At 38.3% G+C, this 18,387-nt stretch overlaps 1 protein-coding gene across 5 annotated transcripts in view; it reads right to left on the bottom strand.

Annotated features, from left to right (window-relative positions):
* Positions 1-562: 562 nt before the first annotated feature.
* Positions 563-18,387, bottom strand: part of prrc2c (proline-rich coiled-coil 2C) — an 81,796-nt gene continuing 63,971 nt past the window's right edge. For 3 of the 5 annotated variants that reach the window (XM_080195896.1, XM_080195897.1, XM_080195898.1), the window contains exons 24-35: positions 14,011-14,197; positions 10,987-11,190; positions 9,900-10,021; positions 8,928-9,064; positions 8,171-8,405; positions 7,954-8,055; positions 7,208-7,318; positions 6,519-6,734; positions 6,218-6,321; positions 4,935-5,058; positions 2,894-3,127; positions 563-1,985 (exon numbers count right to left, since the gene is read on the bottom strand). In XM_080195896.1, the coding sequence (XP_080052022.1) occupies positions 1,719-1,985; positions 2,894-3,127; positions 4,935-5,058; positions 6,218-6,321; positions 6,519-6,734; positions 7,208-7,318; positions 7,954-8,055; positions 8,171-8,405; positions 8,928-9,064; positions 9,900-10,021; positions 10,987-11,190; positions 14,011-14,197 (2,043 nt within the window). In that variant the 3' untranslated portion in view covers positions 563-1,718. The remainder of the gene's footprint in view (positions 1,986-2,893; positions 3,128-4,934; positions 5,059-6,217; positions 6,322-6,518; positions 6,735-7,207; positions 7,319-7,953; positions 8,056-8,170; positions 8,406-8,927; positions 9,065-9,899; positions 10,022-10,986; positions 11,191-14,010; positions 14,198-18,387) is intronic. The other 2 variants (XM_080195899.1, XM_080195900.1) reach the window with 1 other exon arrangement.

The raw sequence follows: 18,387 nt of genomic DNA, 5'->3' as shown, positions 1-18,387 counted from the left end.
TCTTGCGGCGAAGGGCGTAACTAGAGACCACCAATATAAGATAGAAATCCAATGGGGAATTCAGAAGAAATTTCTTCTCCACAGAATTACAGAATACCAAGAGTATTTGAGGCAATTAGCATAAATGCATTTAAGGGGAATCTTGATGAGCACTTGTGGGAAAGAGATGATTGTAGGTTTAGATAAAAAAAGATGGTCAGCTGCTCAAGTGGAGCATAAGCACCAGAAATGGACTGGTTGGTCCAAATGGCCTTTTCTGTGTTGTATATCCTATCCTATGTAATCGCAGAATACACAGCCAACCAATGTTGTCACTTTGGCCCCGAAGTTTCAAACACACATCCTACTGCTCATTTGCTTTAACGAGAAAGTAAAATCTGGAAGAGGTGAGGGGAAGTAGGGCAAGGGAAAGAGAAGTAAATCCATGGTCATTAGCCAAGTCAGTGTTTCTCCATCCAACATTAAAGTTTTGATAATGCAAAATATACCACACATTGCACCTGGCAGCATGATGAAAGTACTCTAAGTGGAGGAAAGAAATATGATTTGCTATTAAACAAGGTAAAAGAATCTGAAAAATTTCAGAGCATATTTTTATTAGTTATGTAACCAAACCAAATTAATCGTAAATAAGATCGTACATATTTAATAGTGCGTTAACCCTGTACAAATGAAAAAATTAAAGTATAATATTTCTATACCAATATGGCTGTTAACTTCTGTACAATGCCAAACGAATACACAGTACAGGTGGAATACAAATCTCAAAAGTCAGACATCACAGCTGAATTTTCAAAGTAAGCAAATAAAACTGAGTGCCAAAACACATTACTGATGGTAAGCAGCCTTTTCAGCAGTGTAGCTTCCCCAAGTGCCACCCCAGCCATGTGACAAAAATATACACATCAATAAATCAATCTTTCAGTTCACGCTTTGTGCCAATGTTTCCAAATACCAATAACAGCAATTCTCTATTGTTTTGTACCTTCATCAGAACCTTATTTGTATCAAACCTGGGTAAGATTTCTGTAATAAAAACAGCTGTGTTGCTAGCACAGTCACTAATTAATGATTGATCATAAGCAGATAGACAAGATATCTTACATTCACGTAGTATAATACAGTACATCCTAAAACTATAATACTAGCATACAATCAAAAAAGGCAATATTAGACTTGTGATTAAAATGGTGTATGCGTAAACACAATTGGAATTTAATAGGTTCAAAAAGGGAGCTGAACTCAGTCATAAGTGAATCACTGTAGACTTTACTGTAATTAAGCTTATGAAAATGTTTAAATGATACATTTTTAACAAGAGGATTATTAAATTGCTGTCTTTAAAAGTGTAAAACTGGTCAGCCTCCATTCACTGGCTTGGCCATTTTTACTTAATTTCAGTGATTATCTCATGGAAAGGAAATGCCACACAAGTCAGACATTGCCTTTTCAAATTTTCAAGATTCAGAAGTCAACACTAAATGTTCATCATAGGATTAGTTTACACATCTGGGCTTTACCGTTGCTCAAAATAATGATCCATTTGATTCTGCATATCTCGAGATAGTTCAGTTTTCATTTAACTACTTCACATCTCACTTCTTTGTTATAAAAGAAATTTCATGTTTTGAGCTCTATTCTTCTGCTCTTATCTCACAGAGAAGAGCTCTCATTACACCCGAGGATGTTTAGAACACCTACTCTGTTCTCACAGCAACTTAGGATTTTGTTTCTTCTGTTTTAACTGCCTGAGGTTTGATTGGTCCAGTTCGAACGGGTTTTGACATGGCCGGCTGACTTGAGTTGGGCTTTTCTTCCACTTTCTCGTCTCTTGTGCTCGTAACACCTGCTCCGCTCTCAGTCGGTTTACTCCCATTGCTCTCATTTTTGTGAACCTTGCTCATTGGCTGTTTGATTTGCTGCTGCTGCTGCTGGTCAGAGAAGAACTTGTGTGTGGATTGAAGCACCTCGGCTCGCTGCTTAGCCTTAAACATAAAGGGGTAAACAATTGAGTATTTTGATGAACCTTTTGGACAAGAACTGGAGGCACGCACTAAAAAAGATCTAGTAATGTGGCAAAGAGCTGGAAAGCATTCACAGAAATTGTCCCTCTTTCAAGGTGTGCTGGAAACCAACCCAATGACAGCACACAGGCAAGAACTGGTTGCAAAGATATGAGCATCTCTGAAACAAGTTTTTGATACTATCCTCTACATGGTATTCAGAAACATGTTCAAAATTATTAAACCTCCCTGCTTAATGTGTGTAAATGCCCAACAAGACAACATGGCTGTGATAATTCAAATACCTGAAAAATTCATAGCAGGCTTCCAATATGTTTATACTGTAAAGCTGCTACAAAGCTGATATGCTTGCAAGCTGTCAAGTTCGAAATAGGGGGATGGATGGGTGTCAAATCTGTTCCTCCAAGAAAACTAATTAATATCAAATCCTATTTTTATTTTGTAGGTTGGATTTATTCTCTTTGTATTGGAAAATTAATGTGTGGACATCATAATGAAATATTATTGGCAGAAAAATATAATTATTTTTCATTATCCCCAGGGTCAATGGTAATTCATACTCCTCATGCAAGTGGAAAGTTAGAAATTTAAGAACTGCAGCAGGAATAGGTTGATTACAATATGCCTGCCAGCACTGATAATTAATGTACTTTCCCAACTTAATAAAAATAGTGGCATTCTTTAATGTTCCAGATCAATTAATTAATAAATAAGCCACTATAAGAATAATGTACATATATTTTTAAGCAGAATCTTGACTGTCCACATTTCATGTTCTGATTAGGACCACAGTCGCATTTGGTATCAAGGTTTTTAACAGGTATAATTTATGTAATTAATTTTTCTACATAACTGCCAGTAATGCTAACCTTCAAATCCTGTTCAGCCATCATTGCAGCTTGGGCCTGGTTTCCACGGATCCCCTGTGTAGGTCCTGAAGGAACCCTTGGTGTATGCTGAGGACGAGTATGGCAGATGATACCTGTGGTCATTTGAGGTTGCATCTGATTTGCCAGGGGCATTGGAGGCCTCTGAACAGGAGCTGAAAAAGTATTTCCATGAGGTCTTACCAATGGAGGGACCAGGTTAGGTTGGGAAAGCATCTGGTGAAAACAATTAGAATGGAATGTAATTCCCCTCTCATGTCCGGACTGTGTGACGCCTGCATTATAATCAGCAGTATCATTTTAACACAAGTGGAAGCTACATAAAACACAAAGGCTGAAGGCAAAACAGGATCCTCATATCAGATGCATTTTATTTAGGTTGAGAATTGATACGTTTGCACTGGGTAGGCAGTAACGGTCAATGTTCCAATTGGTTAAAAGCAAAAGAGACAGCAATTCAGTCTGGTTCTTTGTTTCTGAACATCGCCCAGTGACTCTCGCTGTAAAGTTTCTGTCTGTGGATGTTAAATGTTCATCAAACTGGGTTCCAAATTTGGATGCTCCATTCAATCAACAGCCTAGCACAGTGATCAGCACTGCTGCCTCTCAGCGCCAGGGACCCAGGTTCAATTCCAACCTCAGGTGACTGTGTGCAGTTTGCACATTCTCCCCATGTCTGCGTGGGTTTCCTCTGGGGTGCTCCAGTTTCCCCCCATACTCCAAAGATGTGCAGGTTAGCTGAATTGGCCATGCTAAATTGTCCCTTAGTGTCAGGGGGATTAGCAGGGTAAATACATGGGGTTACAGTGGTAGGGCCTAGGTGGGATTGTTGTCAGTGCAGACTTAATGGGCCAAATGGTCCCATTCCATACTAAAGGGATTCTATGAATCTATATACACACACACACACAAAGAATGGCCATATTGTTAAAATACACCGGAGCTGTTTATATGCGCATCTTTCTGCTTCAGTCAGCATATTCAGGCAAGGAGACACAAATAGAGACTTCCAATAGTTAACCCAATAACTAACCCAATTACTTGACAGTCTGAATTAAATAACATAAAAGAAATCTAATCTCATTGTAGTGACAAAACATTTGAGTAGAAAAGGTTCTGGTAAATTAAGCATAAAAACTGGTGTTACGATAAGTAAACTAAATCAAGAACAAAGACATACTCCTATCAACAGTGAAGACTCTTCAGAATTTAAAGATATAACATTTTTTAAAAACAATCGCAGCCATTTGATTACAGTACAGTCCTTCACAATTACAGTATTCTTTCTGCAGTTGCTCCTTTACAAACATGAAAAAAATTAAAGGTCACACTATTGGGTTGGCTTTAACGTTTCAAGAGACTATTCAAAAAACAGAAATGGCAGGAACAGCGTTAACTTCTAACATGCTACCAAACAAGTTTATTCACCTGGGTATGTTATTGATTACTGCCTTGCTCATGTACTTCTCATTCCTGTTTAATGTATATTTACACAATAGACATTTTAGGCTGCGTTTATAGTGTTACAATGACAACATCTAGCATCTTTATTCTTTGACACCAATTTACAATCAAAAACACAATTTGCTCTGAGAAATAAAATAATAAATTTTGGCTTTTAAAGGACAAAGTGCCACAAAATATTGGTATAAAAATTCTAAATTTTACAGATAAAATAAAATTACATGCAGAAAGAATAAGAAGCTTTAAGGAAGCTGAATGCTTAGAAGCACAGACTGCAAGCTGAAATGCCAGCCTGGGGAGGCAATCGCTATGTGGACTTTGGAGTTTTTAAACTTTGTCACTTAGCCCCAAGAATCTCCCCTTCTACACCACAAGAAAAAAATACATTGGTTACAAAATATTTTATGAGCCAGTCATGACAGAAGAAGATTAAAAGCCTCTGCATGCTCTTCAAAAATGCTGAGGTGTTGTTGTTATCTGAAGGTATGTAACCCAAAAGTAAAGTGTTATAAAGGTATTAGAGCCAAAGGGTCTTCAGTTTGGTTTTAAAAATACACACCTGTGGTGGGAATTGTGCTGGGAATGGTTGTGCAATCCGAACCCCTGCTGCAGAGGAAAATTGTTTCTGATAGACCATATTGTTTATTTTGCTGGACTGACTGTTTGGACTCGTAGAACTGGCTCTAAAAATGAAAAATCAATCACAAAATGCAAGTTTATAAAGATAAATCTGTATTTGTCTGCAGTTATAGGATAATAAAGGTATGACATATATCACTTAACAGATGATAAAGGACAGAACCCCTTTACAGAGCAATGCTTTTTTCAAAATCGAATAGTTAAAATGTAGATTAGTGTCCCCTTGTCTTATTATATTGCTAACATTTTAAAATGTACCATGTATCTAATACATCTCAATGAATTAACTTGGTGTGATCAAGTTGCATGGGTGATTATGACTTTTGTTCAGCTCAACAAATGGCCTCAACAAGCAAATACATCATCAGGAATAGCACATACAGGCCAATCAATGTTCTCACTGAGTGCCAGCAACACAGCTTATATTAATATAGCACTTCTAACGAGGAAAAAAGTCTTGAACTACTTTATAGGGAACTAACAAGACAAAATCTGACACCAAGCAAAAGAATAGTGTCAGGTCAGGTGGCTAACAGTATGGGACAAAGAGACAATGCAGCTGGGAATTCTAAAAATAAGCTGAAGGCATGGCCATCAACAGTGAGACGAAGGAAGTGGGAGTTGATCATTGTCAGAGCTGGAGAAACGCAAAGCTCTTGAAGCACTGTAAAAATGAGGAAGTTAGAGGTGAAGAGGGGAAACATTATGGAGGCACTTGAATAAGGATTAGTTTTAGATTGGACATGGTGCAAGCTGGAAAACAGGTTGCGGTGAATTGGACGCGCTTAGATTTGTGGAAGGTGAAAAGATAGGTGGCCAGCCAGGAGTAGTTGAGTTGGGAAGGAACAAAAGCATGGATGAGGGTTCCAGCAGCAGTTACAGTGATGCGCAGTAATGAAGGAGATAGATGTAGGTCCTATTTGTGAGGGAAAGGATGTGCAGGCAGAAATTCAGCTATGGATCAAGTAGGAGGACAAGGGCCAGAAGGGTTTGCTTCAGTCTGAGAAGCAACTTAAGGTGGGGATGGAATCAAGAGTGAGGGAACAGAGATTGGGATGGGGACTGCACGGTGCCTAGGATGTGGAATAGCAGTTGGAAAAAAACGGGCAACTGGGGGCGGGGGTATAGTTTGATATTATCAATGTACGTGCAGATCCTTACGTAGTGTCACAATTACTTTTCTCTCCATTGTCCAGAATTTACCTGAAAGGACTGGAGGTTGGTGTAATACTTCGTACACTAATTGGTGGTGTACCTGGTTTTACATCTACACTACATCCATAAGGTTTTAGGTCCATCTCAGGCATCTGAAATAAGAAAATATTTCACTTTTACTCACACATCCTAGCTATGAATATTGTAAGCTTAACAGTTACAAAACTGTTTTATCAACTGAATGTCAACTAAACGTCTACACATTTGCAAATTGAACACATTTTTACACCAAATTTGATGATAAAAACAATTCCAATTAATTACTGATCAATCCCTTTCATATCCCTACCTTGCCTGGTGCAGGAATCATGCCAGCCTGTGCTCCTGTTGCAATTAGACCCCTAAAGGGTTGGTTGATCTGTGCTGGCCTACTCAGGTTGTGAGGCTGTGCCTGTGCTGGAGTGTGCTGTAAAGGTTGTAGCGATTGGGGTAAAGCAATCAAAGGCTGTCCTGCTGATCCAAAATTGGGTAAGGAAAGCTGTGAACCCGGAAGAGGTAAAGTTACCTATGAGGAAATGAAAACAGTCAGCACTGGTAACAACAGGTTCTTCAATTTCTCTAACAGTCGTACACAATTACACCAATCTACTGATTTACTCGAACAGCGACAATAGAAAAGCTAGCAACGTTTCTTTAGTTCAGACAGTGTCCCACAGGAAGGATGCAAATTCAGAGAATCAGTTCTGAGGTTCCACTGGAGCACTGCCTCAATCAATTAGAGAACGAGATGGACAAAGCGCTGACAGTTAGTCCCCAAAAAATATTCCCATCTGAGGGAGATGGCCTCGACCCATGATGAAAAGAAAATATATTACAAGGAAAATTAAGAGCTAGTCAAACAATTGATAACCAGAATATATTGCAAGTACACAGAGTGTTAGAGAGGATGCTCTCAATTTTAACATTTTTTTAAAACATAGCTGCCTTTTTAGACTATTCTGATATCTTAGACACAAAGACACCCAATGGTTTTTTTACCTGTTGAAGAGCAGCATTGGGTGACTGTGCTGTGCTGTAGTAATTATTTTGGCCAGGTTGTTGAACCTGGCCTGTGTAGAGGTTGGACGGCTGAGTAAGACCTGGCCTCGCCTACACAGAAACAAGTCGTTAAGTACATTGGTAGAAAGAATAACTATTTTAAATGGCACATTTTTTACAATTAATTAAAAGGGAACTCTACTCTATTTAAAAACTGTAAAACTTCTGATAGGCTACTCACCATCACAGTCCTGTGCCCCAGAGGAATTCAGCTTGTATGACTATGTAAATTAGGCAATATTTGTGACTCAACAGTAGCTAGGTTTACCAGTAAACGGAGGTAAAAATACATTTGTTTTCTAGGAAATCTGGCCATGTTGAGCTATGAGAACCAAATAAATATAAGGCGTCTTTAGTAAAACGCAGTATGGTAACAAGCTGAATTCCTCAAAATTAAAGCAGCATGTACTAGGAGAAGCAGGATCGCCTGTATTGGTGAATAACTTATTGGAATGATTCATTTTTGAGTAGAGTAGAGTCATAAGCGTGCAAAAATGGTGGCATACCTGCCCCCAAGAGTTTATATTTAGCCTAATTTACTTTATCATTCTGTATTTTCGTGCTGGATTAAAACAACGACATGAAAATCAATTTACATGATTTTTCTGATTAAACTAATTACTAGCAATACAGATAATGTATATGTTGTTTTCTTTTGAAAATATTTCTTTAGAGGGAGTACTTACTTTCCTATGATAATGTTGAAAGGTATGGTAGCATATATTGTAGTTGCCTGCTTCGGCCTCTCCTGTTCTCAGACCCTGCACATGCCATTGATTAGAGTTCCCCTTTAAAAGCAGACCCATGCAACACTTTTGATCATAAATGCAGACTGAAAAAGTTTCAATACAAACAATATTGCCCTTATTAACCTCAACCAATGAGTAAATTATTTGTACATACCTGTATCAGATGGGTATCAATAAGTTGAGAACCAGCCAGACCTGACGCCTGATTTAATGAATGCTCATATAGGATAGGAATAGGCTGTGCATTGGAAGTCTGCTGAAATGCTAAACCAGACTGAGCCTTAGCTAGATCTTGGGCTTGAACTGCAGAGAAGTTGTGTAAAGCTGTACTCGAGAGAACTACAGGGGATGGTTGGGAGAGGTTGTTTTGCATGAAAGCCTGCTGGGTCCTGTAGGATGAAATAATGCAGCAAAAAGTTAACAGCACTGATACAGATAAGCGCATGAGGATATCTTTAAATTACATTTTCAAGTTACGTCCCAAATAATATTCAAATTTAATGTGTTACAAGCATTAGATATTTTTGGAAAGGAATGCAAGGTCTGCAAGACAAGAACTGAATCACAATATTTGTGCTGATTTACACAGTAAACCTTCTGGGAAAAATCAAAAAATTAAGCACAGACCAAAGTATCCAGAACAGAATAGAAAAAAAAGTGAGTCTTGCGAGCTTAAATAGTAGTACTAACTACACAAATTATGTTGATTCAAGTGTTGAAATTTTTATTCTTTTTGATCAGTGGGAGCTACCACTGCTTGAACACTTAGTTATTTCTGGGCTGGGCTTACACTAGGCCTTTGATAGGATTTGTACCAATCAAGAGAAGCCACTAGTCTTAATAACAAGGAGAAAAAAATTGAATGTGTAACTGCCACGATACAGATTAAAAATTGCTGGGAGCAACTTTACCTAAAAGGTTGTAAAGATGTGTTGAACATTTCCTGGGCTTGGGAGACAGAAGGGCCCCCTCCTAAACTCAGTTGAGCCTGTGGTTGACCCGGAATTGGTGCATATATAGGTATTGAGATCTGTTGAACTGCAGTTGGCTAATGCAATAAAAAGGAAAGCAATTAGTTCAAGAAACATCACATTCCCTCAAAATAAAATTTTCCACAAGAAAATAGAGATGTTGTTAAGCATACAACTGCAGGAAGTAAATCCATAACTCATTTCCCACAGTCAACAGTCTTCCCCAAGAACAGTAATACATGTTCTCAATAGTGACTATCCTTTTGGAAGAGGGGCATAGTGAACAGGTTCTCTGAATTCAGTACAATGTTCTAGTGTTGAGAGATAAATGCAGCCCTCACTCAAGACTGTACCTAAATGTACTCCTTCTATCATAATTGTTCATTGCGGAAACTCGAATTGATTAGGCAAAGAACCTTTCAATGCCACTTTCAGCTTGTCAATCAGAATTCACAGAAATGCATTCAAGTATAGGAGTCTGCAGGCATACAAGTAATCCAAATATCAGTAATAGATTTATAAACATGATGTTACTTCGTACAAAATATTTTTTTCTTTAGATATCTTCTCTGGTATGTCACACTAAAGTGACTGTACAAATTAACTGGCAACTATCATAAACATTGCTTTGGTGATTTACCCAGGAAGCTGGTGGCCCGCCAGCAATTTAAGAACATAAAGCAGCATGTCCCCAACTTAGGTATTCATTCACTTCAAGGGTAGCTAAAGACAAAAGGCCCTGAAGCACAAACCTTTCAACAGGTCTGAAGGGGAAAAAATAAAACTGGAAACTCCCAGTTAATGAAGTGTCCTCATGTAGGTTTACTTTGGCCAAAAGAAAATTTAATGTCCTACCCAAATGTACTATCCTCAAAAAATCATATAAATGCTGAGAGATTCTGACAGGCATACTTGTGAAGGGCCGGTCTGGTAGCCTTGCTGTTGAGCCAGAGATGGGGGAGCCAAGCGGGGATGTTGTGCATTGAACAAATGGCTGGTGTCCATGTAAAAGGTCGGGATCTGTCCCGCAGGCCCTATGAATGAAATCAAAAATGTTTTATTCTTCACACTTACTGTATTCAACCATAAAAAAATTCAATCATTGCTGGCATTTTCAAAATAAGACAAATTGAACTAGTGTTAAAAGCAAAATAAAGTCTAGAACAGTCAAGACATTAATTTTTAGTGAAAACTAGCATATTGCTCACAGATGCAAATTTGAAGACGACCTTAAAAAGAACCTCTGTATGCTGACTCGAGAATGGCTAGCACATGGGTGCACTAAGCTTCAACTTTCCCAAAAGCACTTTTCATGAAGTGCAATACAATATAAACTGCATCGTTTAAACAAGTTTTCATAAAGCAAACTAAATACCAGATAAAACAAAAGACAATTTTGTTATGTAAAAGCTTTTACGTCTGTTAAACAAACAGCATTTCCTTTCAGTTGAAGAAATTTTAGGCATTCTTTACATATATTGATATTAGCTTTACAATTAATTCTCCTTCAGCTCTGCTCATACTGGTCTCTACTTTATTAATCTTCATTGTTGTAAAATTCCTAGATAAGTTGTTGTTTTAACTGAAATAAACTAAGGCCTGATGCATTCAGATTAAATTGCTCAGACCCAACTTCATATGCAACAAATATGCACAGTGGAAGGAAAAACTGCATTTCAAAGCTAGGAGACCATGTCAGTGTTCCTTAAATTAGTATTCCTATCACAAGAATGTAAATAAACACAAAGAACATGAATTTTCAACAAGCTACAAGGACCCTTGATTTTTTTGGGTACAATTCCAAACAGGTTAGAACACTGTAAATAGGTTAGTCACTGTACCTATTTTGAAATATGCTGTTTCTTCTGGCAAACACTACATCATTAGGGCAGCTACTATAAAATTGCTCAAGTGAAATTCATGGGCAGTTAAAAAATACTTGGGAACCAAGCAATCTTTGATAACTTCAAATCTGCTGACCAGATGTTTCACTGCATACCTGCTGCAGACTGGGAGACATACACCTGTGGACTTTGCTGTTGAGGGGGTATGAGTGAGGTTACACAACCTAGCTGCGAGAAGTGGCTTGCAGGGGCTATGTTACTGTTCTGCAGCTGCTGAGGCTTCACTTTACAAATATTGGGTGGGTCGGAAGTGGTGGTTGCTTTTGTACTCAACGAGGAGGTAGTATATGTTCCTGTACCTGTTGAGAACAAGAAAAACTATATTGCTTAGCTTATACAATCGCAATCTAATCAATTTGAATGCACATTTAGCAATTATCTATATTTACGCCAGCCAGTGCTAAGATGGAGCATAAATGAAAATACGTAAAATGTAAATCTGATCAGAAATTTGCTTCGTCCAAGTTTACCTGCAACAACTAGCTTGTAGGCATTTTCAAACCAAAAAAACTAACAATTAACGTGAAAATATTTCTGACTTTTTCCCCCATTTTAAACAGACCCAAATCCAACATCTCTTCATCTGGTCAGAGCCCATGCAAAGCACATCTTGGTTGGTACATTACTGCAGTAGACTCAGTCTTTGATGAGGGAGGCAAAATTTGCAATTGGGGCACAACAGTCAAATGACATTTCACTTTTTTCAGAATTATCCAACATTCCTGGCATTCTTGGTTAGCACTCAAAGCCTAGAATTAGTTCAGCAAAAAAAATCCATGCCATGCAGACACAATGACTGTTCAATTTCACCAATGTTGGAAAAGCATGGTAGCAGGTTTTGCAATCAATAACTCTAATTGCTTGGAACTGATGGGTCTCAATTTGATTAAAAGATTTAATATCAAAGAATTACAATAAGGGCTGTGTGCCAACAGCTGCAAATGAAACAGTGAAGATCCACATAGATTTGGCTATGCTTTATTATTTTTCTCCTCACAAAGGCTAACAGGTGCTCCCTGTTATTAAATACATAAGCTGCACCAAGTGCTGGCAAGCTGGTTGGTGGTGGAGCACAGAACAGGACATCCTGGTTTTGTCCATACCTATTACCCATTTGTACTTACAGAATGAGTCATAAATCACCATACAGTAAAATAACTTTGGTTGACTTTATCCTTCCTGAAACTAGAGGAATTGCAGCCAAATGAGGTGCCATTTTACTTCCTTGGCTATCATGAGATTACAGAAAAAGCACACAGCTGCAAATACTAAATTAACTCCATGATGTAAGAATATTGAATGGATAAAGCTTCAAAACTTGTTCCTGGTACAAAACATGAAAGGTATCAAAAGGGAACATTCACGTTGCAGACATATAAATTTCAGTACCTGCTGGGAAAGATGAAATGCAGCTATAAAAATGTAAAAGATCATGCTTCTCATTTAGGTGAAGGAATATTCATTTAAATATGGGACATTTTGCAGTTGCTGATGTTTTACTTTTTCATTCAGGACATGTAAATGATTTGAAAATGTAACTGCTGGGGAACCATCTGCGCAAAGCAGACCTCCTTTTACACTGGGTTTAATAGTATTGCCAACTCCTAAAGCCAGTAGCAAATTTACTGGATTTATTGGGCCTGATAATCTTCATCCCAGAGTGGCCCTTGAAATAGCTGATCAATTGGTGGCCATTTTCCAAAGTCTTTGAACTCAGGATGATTTCTAGAGATTGGAAGGTAGCTAATGTAAGCCTGCGATTCAAAAAGAGAGATAGAGAGAAAACAGGCTACTCTCGACCAGTGAGCTGAATGTCAGTAGTAGGGAAATTGCCAGTCTATTATCAAGGATTTCACTGCACAGCATTTGAAAAGCAGTGGTATAATCAGATACGGTCAGCATGGATTTATGAAAGGACTTGACAAGTCTACTGGAATTCTTTGAGGATGTAACAAGTTGAGTTGACCAGGGAGATCTGGTGGATGTGGTTTATTTAAACTTTCAAAAGCTTTTGACAAGGTCTCATAGCAGATTAGCAAACAGTTGGAATAAATAAGTCTTTTTCTGATTGGCAGACAGTGACTAATGGGATTGTGCTAGGACCTTAACTGTTCACATTATATATTAATGATTTGGATGAGGGAACTAAACATATTATCGCTAAATTTGCAGATGGTATAAAATTGGGTGGGAGAGTGAACTATGAGGAGGATGCAGATTTGGACAGGCTGAGTGAGTGGGCATATGTGTGGCAGATGCAGTATAAAGTAGATAAATGTGAGGTTATCCACTTTGGTAGCAAAAATAAGGCGGCAAATTATTGTTTGAATGGGTGTAAATTGAGAGAGTTGGGAATTCAACGGGACCTTGTGTCCTCATGCATCAGCCACTGAAAGTAAACATGCAGATACAGCAGGCAGTAAAGAACGCAAACAGTATGTTGGCCTTCACAGCGAGAGGATGTGAGTATAACAGGGATGTTTTACTGCAAATGTATATGGCATTGGTGAGGCTACACTTGGGCAGTTTTGGTGTCTTTGTATGAGGAAGGATATTTTTGCTATAGAGGGAGTGCAGTGAAAGTTTACCAGGCTGATCCCTGGAATGGTAGAACTATCAAGAGGAGAGACTAAGTTAGGATCATATTCTATTATGGAGTTTAGATGAGCAAGGGGAAATCTCATAGAAGCTTAGAAAATTCTAACAGGATTATACAGAGTAGATTCAGAAAGAACGTTTCCGATGGTGGGGGAGTCAAGAATTATGGGTCACAATTTGAGGTGAGAAGAAATTTTTTCACCCGGAGAATGGTGAATCTGTGGAATTCACATCACAGAAAGTAGTAAGGCAAAAACATTGTGTTTTCAAGAAGGAATTAAATACATCTCTTGGGGCTGAAGGGATCAGGGGATATGGAGGAAAGGCGGGATTAGTATATGAATTTGATGATCAGCCATGACCAAAATGAATTGTGGAGCAGACTCAAAAGGACAAATGACCTATTCCTCCTTCTAGTTTCTATGTATGTTTCTACGCTAAGGTTGAGTACTTAAATTTGCCGTTTCACAGATAAATCTTCATTCACACAACGCACAACAGATTTACTACTTTGTAGTTACCTGACAAGGATGTAGTGGGTGTGACTGAGGCTACTGGAATAGGAGGCATGGATGCACTGGAGAAGGAACTGTAAGTGCTACTGCTACCTCCATTACCGCTGCTGATTGATGATGCTGTCGAGGTCACTGGAGAGCTTTTCTCACCTACCGTTGGTGAATTCTCCCATGCCTTTCGTGCACATTCCATCTTAAAAAGAAGAAGCATTTTTTTTTGCCATTTGTTCAAACTAGACTTTCTTCTTTTTTAGGGAGTTTCAATTTAACATCACAATCTTGCTTTAACATTTAGCATCCCAAGTCACAATGTTCACAATTCAAAAATAATACAAAAAGACTTCAAAAAATGATCTAAGCTTGAGGTAAATCAGGGAATGATATACAGGTATTATTTGCAAAATAACAATAACATATCTCGTATACTAAATAGCTTCTACAACATTCAAAAGCTTGAACAAAATTTCTCTCTCACATCAACTTCATTTCCTAAGTATCATACAGTAACATGAAACAGTGGATAATTGAGCAAACCCTGAGGGACAAAATAAATTTGCATTGCTATAATTTACATCAAACTCATTGATATTTTCAAAATGTTGAGATTCTTGCATCCCATTAAATCAATTACACATGCCAAAGCTCTAAACATTGCAAGTTAAATCACCAGTGTTTTAAAAACATTTTGATAAGTAAAAGGCTTAAACATCCTAAAACTTTCTCTCAAAACGTCCAAAATAAAACTTGTTGCATTTTCTAAAACGTGATCTAGAAAATTACATCAGATAAAATGTCACCTACCTTTGCAACAAGAGCTTTCCATTCTCCGAATGAAATTCAATCTCTATAAAACTAGATCACTCATTCCAACACACACATACATACCACACACACCCACAGTTGCTTAGTTTTGCATTGACGGGGTTGGCTTTGCACACAAGGAATCCAACCGCCTCACCATCTGCCCTGAGCCAATGCAAAGCACACCTTGGTTGCTACAAAGTTTGCAAGCAGGGCACAACAGTCCAAGGACATTTCGCCTTTTTTAGGATTATCCAACATTCCAGGCATTCTTGGTTAGCACGCTGGAAGCCTAGAATTAGTTCAGCAAAAAAAGCCATGCCATGCAAGATGTCAACACGATGACTTCACGTGCACCAATGTTGCAAAGGCATGGTGGCGGTTTTACAGTCATTAAATCTAATTGCTGGCACTGATGGATCTCTCAATTTGATTGAAGGAATTGTAATGAGGGTTGTGTGCCAAAAACTGCAATTAAACAGTGAATGTCCACAAAAATCATAGATTTGGCTATGCTGTATTATTTTTCTCCTCACAAAGGCTAATAGGTTCCCCCTGTTATTAAATACACAAGCTGCAGCAAGTGCTGGCAGGTAGTGCAGCACATCACAGAGCATCCTAGTTTTGTCCACACCCATTATTCATTTGTACTTTCAGAATGAGTCGCTACGCATCATCGTTTAGTAAAATAACTTTGGATGACTTTAACCTTACTGAAATTAGAGCCAAATGTTGAGCCCTTTTACTTCCTTGGCTATCAGGGGATTCCAAGAAAGCGTGCAACTGCAAATACTAAATTATTAACTGCATAATTTATGAATAATATCAAACAGGTAAAGCTTCAAAACCTGTTCCTGGTACAAAACAGGAACAATATCAAAAGGAAATGAAATATTCGCAGTGTGAATATATAAATTTCACTGCCTGCTGGGAAAGATTAAATGCAGCAAGGAAATATAAAAGATCATGTTTCTCACTTGGGTGAAGGCTTATTCATTTAAAGATGGATGTTAAGCAAAGGAGGAGGAATGTACAGGAATGATTAACATTTCAGTCTTTGGACTGCAGTTTCCTCTACAGTACCAAGTCAGCGAAGACACAAATTCAAGGTGGCAGAACATGAATCATTGCTAAAGTTTTATGATGTATTATATTGTTAACTTTATTGTATGCTCTCATCTTTATTTACCCCCTCATTGCTGTCTCACCTTCATTTGTCATGCCACAATCACGGTATGCTATACCCAGCATCAAAGTGCTCAAGGGTCACATAATGCTTATGGAATTGGGATTAACAATCTAAACTTTGAGCGCTCCAATCCCAGCATGACAAATTGCGAAACTCAACTCAAACCTGGCAATGTGCAGGTTGTTGTCAGAAAAGAAACAATCATAATAGTTGCCAAACTGTTGTAAAAACCAACTGGTTTACTAATTGCGTTCAGGGATATGACACTGCCATCTCTATCCTGTTTGGCCTGCACACATGTCCTTGAAAGATTCTACAGCTGGGTAACACAACTATCAACCTACCATAGAATAAGCAAGCGAAATGCTTTTCAGTCAAATTAGAAAAGCACAGGATAGAATCAGGACCACCAACTTTCGCTAATGTCCTCAAAAGGCAGTCATTTTAAAAGTAGGAGAATAAATGGATATGCAACATTATTGAATAGTAAATTAGATTGAACACAGGTTCAGAATAAATCATTTCACATTCATTGCAATAGCATGGTCCTCTCCCCTACCCAGGCTCATCTCCTGACTCAACATTTTCCCTACTGAACTGACTATCCAATTTCCCTTTCTAAACACAAAATGATTCCCACAAAATTACTAGCCCTTGCACTTTCAAAAACAATTAATGTTCCCTTCACTCTCGAAAACGATTGCCCTATCATCAGTGTGCTGTCACTTTTCAAAATAATTAACCGTCTTTCCCTAATCCCTGCCTATAATTCAAAAACTCTGTTCACCTCTCTCCAATCAGCACCAAAACAACCCAAAGTCACAAATAATACTCATTGTCGCCCTGTCAATAAGTTATTTCGCCTCACCCTTTCTAGTATTTGACGTGATCACCCACTGGAGAGGCTTTCAATAAGCACTTTGTCCAGGTCAGAGACTATTCTTCCATGGTTCCATTCTAACCCTCCAACAGGACAGAGAACATTTTCTGCCATTTCTCCATCATTTGCATAACAGTACTTCTAGGGTTTCCCAAGTACCTATTGTCACATCCGCAGTGCTCGTCTGAAAACACTGTTCAGCTTCCACACGTATGCTGATGACACCCAGATCTACATTGCTATTATTTCTTTCAACTACTCCACTGCCTCTGTTGCTAGATTGTTTGCCTGATATACTGTTTTGGATGAGCTGCAATTTCCTCTCACTCAACAAGACGACTGAAGCCAAATTCTGCATCTGAAAACTAAATCAGATTAAGTCAAACTGTTTGTAATCATGGTGTTCCATTTGATACAAAGCTGAGTTTCTGATGCCATATTCTTTCCGTCAAAGATCACCTACTTACACTTTTGTATTGATACTCACTTCCACCTCAGCCCAAATACTGCTGAAACATTCATCTGTCACCTTCAATCTTGACGATATGAATGTTCTCTTGGCTTGTCTCGCATCTGTTACCTCCCCAAACTTCAACTCACTAATTGCTTATATTCAATTCCCCACCAACTCAGACATACCCATCACCTATTTTCTTACTGGCTCCCAACCCCCCAAAGTTTCAAACTGAATATTCTCAGTTTTAAGTTTAAATCAGGCAATGGCATTAACCCTCCTCTCTGCACTTGTGCAGCCCTAAAGCCCTGCTCCAAATTCTCCATTCTTCCAACTGATACATTTTCACAGATTCTACACCAAGGTAAATACGAAGAAATCCACAGCACCAATAATCCTGCAGTGTTATAGGGCTACTACATCAACATTAGGACCATTGCTTTTCTGGTTATGGACTTGAGAAGAGGGGCTACCATTCTGAACATAGCAAATGGTGAGGATATCAGCAGACTGGTGAAATGGGCAGATGTGATTTAAGGTACGTAAGTATGAAATGGTGCACTTTGGGAGAAACATGGCAGAGGCAGCACAATCCAAAGTGCAGAATTTTTAAGGATCTGGAGTACATATTCACAATGCTTGAAGTAAACGTGCAAGCTGATAAGGCAGTTAAGAAAACAAGGGATACTTTGCTTTCTGAACAGGCACACTGAGTATAAAAACAGGGAATTCAAGATAAATCTTAGGCCCCAGCTGGGAATAGTATGCACTGCTCTGGAGAGCACGCTTTGGGGTGGATTCGGAAGTCTTGGAGATTGTGCTGAAAGAACTTAGCATTTCAATATTTTCCATCATTAATTTCTTGTTCAATTAGTGAAAAATAATAACTTGAATTATGTATATATTACTTCCTTTTACATTTCACCTCATTCTCATACCCTGCTTCTAATCATACTGGAAATTTGTAGGATCCAAAGCCATTATCCAGTTTGAAATCAAGATAATTAGTTCTCACCAACTGCTGGGGTACCGATAGCCAAGCTATGTAATGTCATCTGC

This window comes from Carcharhinus amblyrhynchos, chromosome 9 (genome assembly GCF_965287045.1).
Source record: "Carcharhinus amblyrhynchos chromosome 9, sCarAmb.v2.hapA, whole genome shotgun sequence".
NCBI lineage: Eukaryota > Metazoa > Chordata > Chondrichthyes > Carcharhiniformes > Carcharhinidae > Carcharhinus > Carcharhinus amblyrhynchos.
The sequence above is the reverse complement of the archived record's forward strand: the minus strand, read 5'-3'. Positions and strand labels throughout refer to the sequence as shown.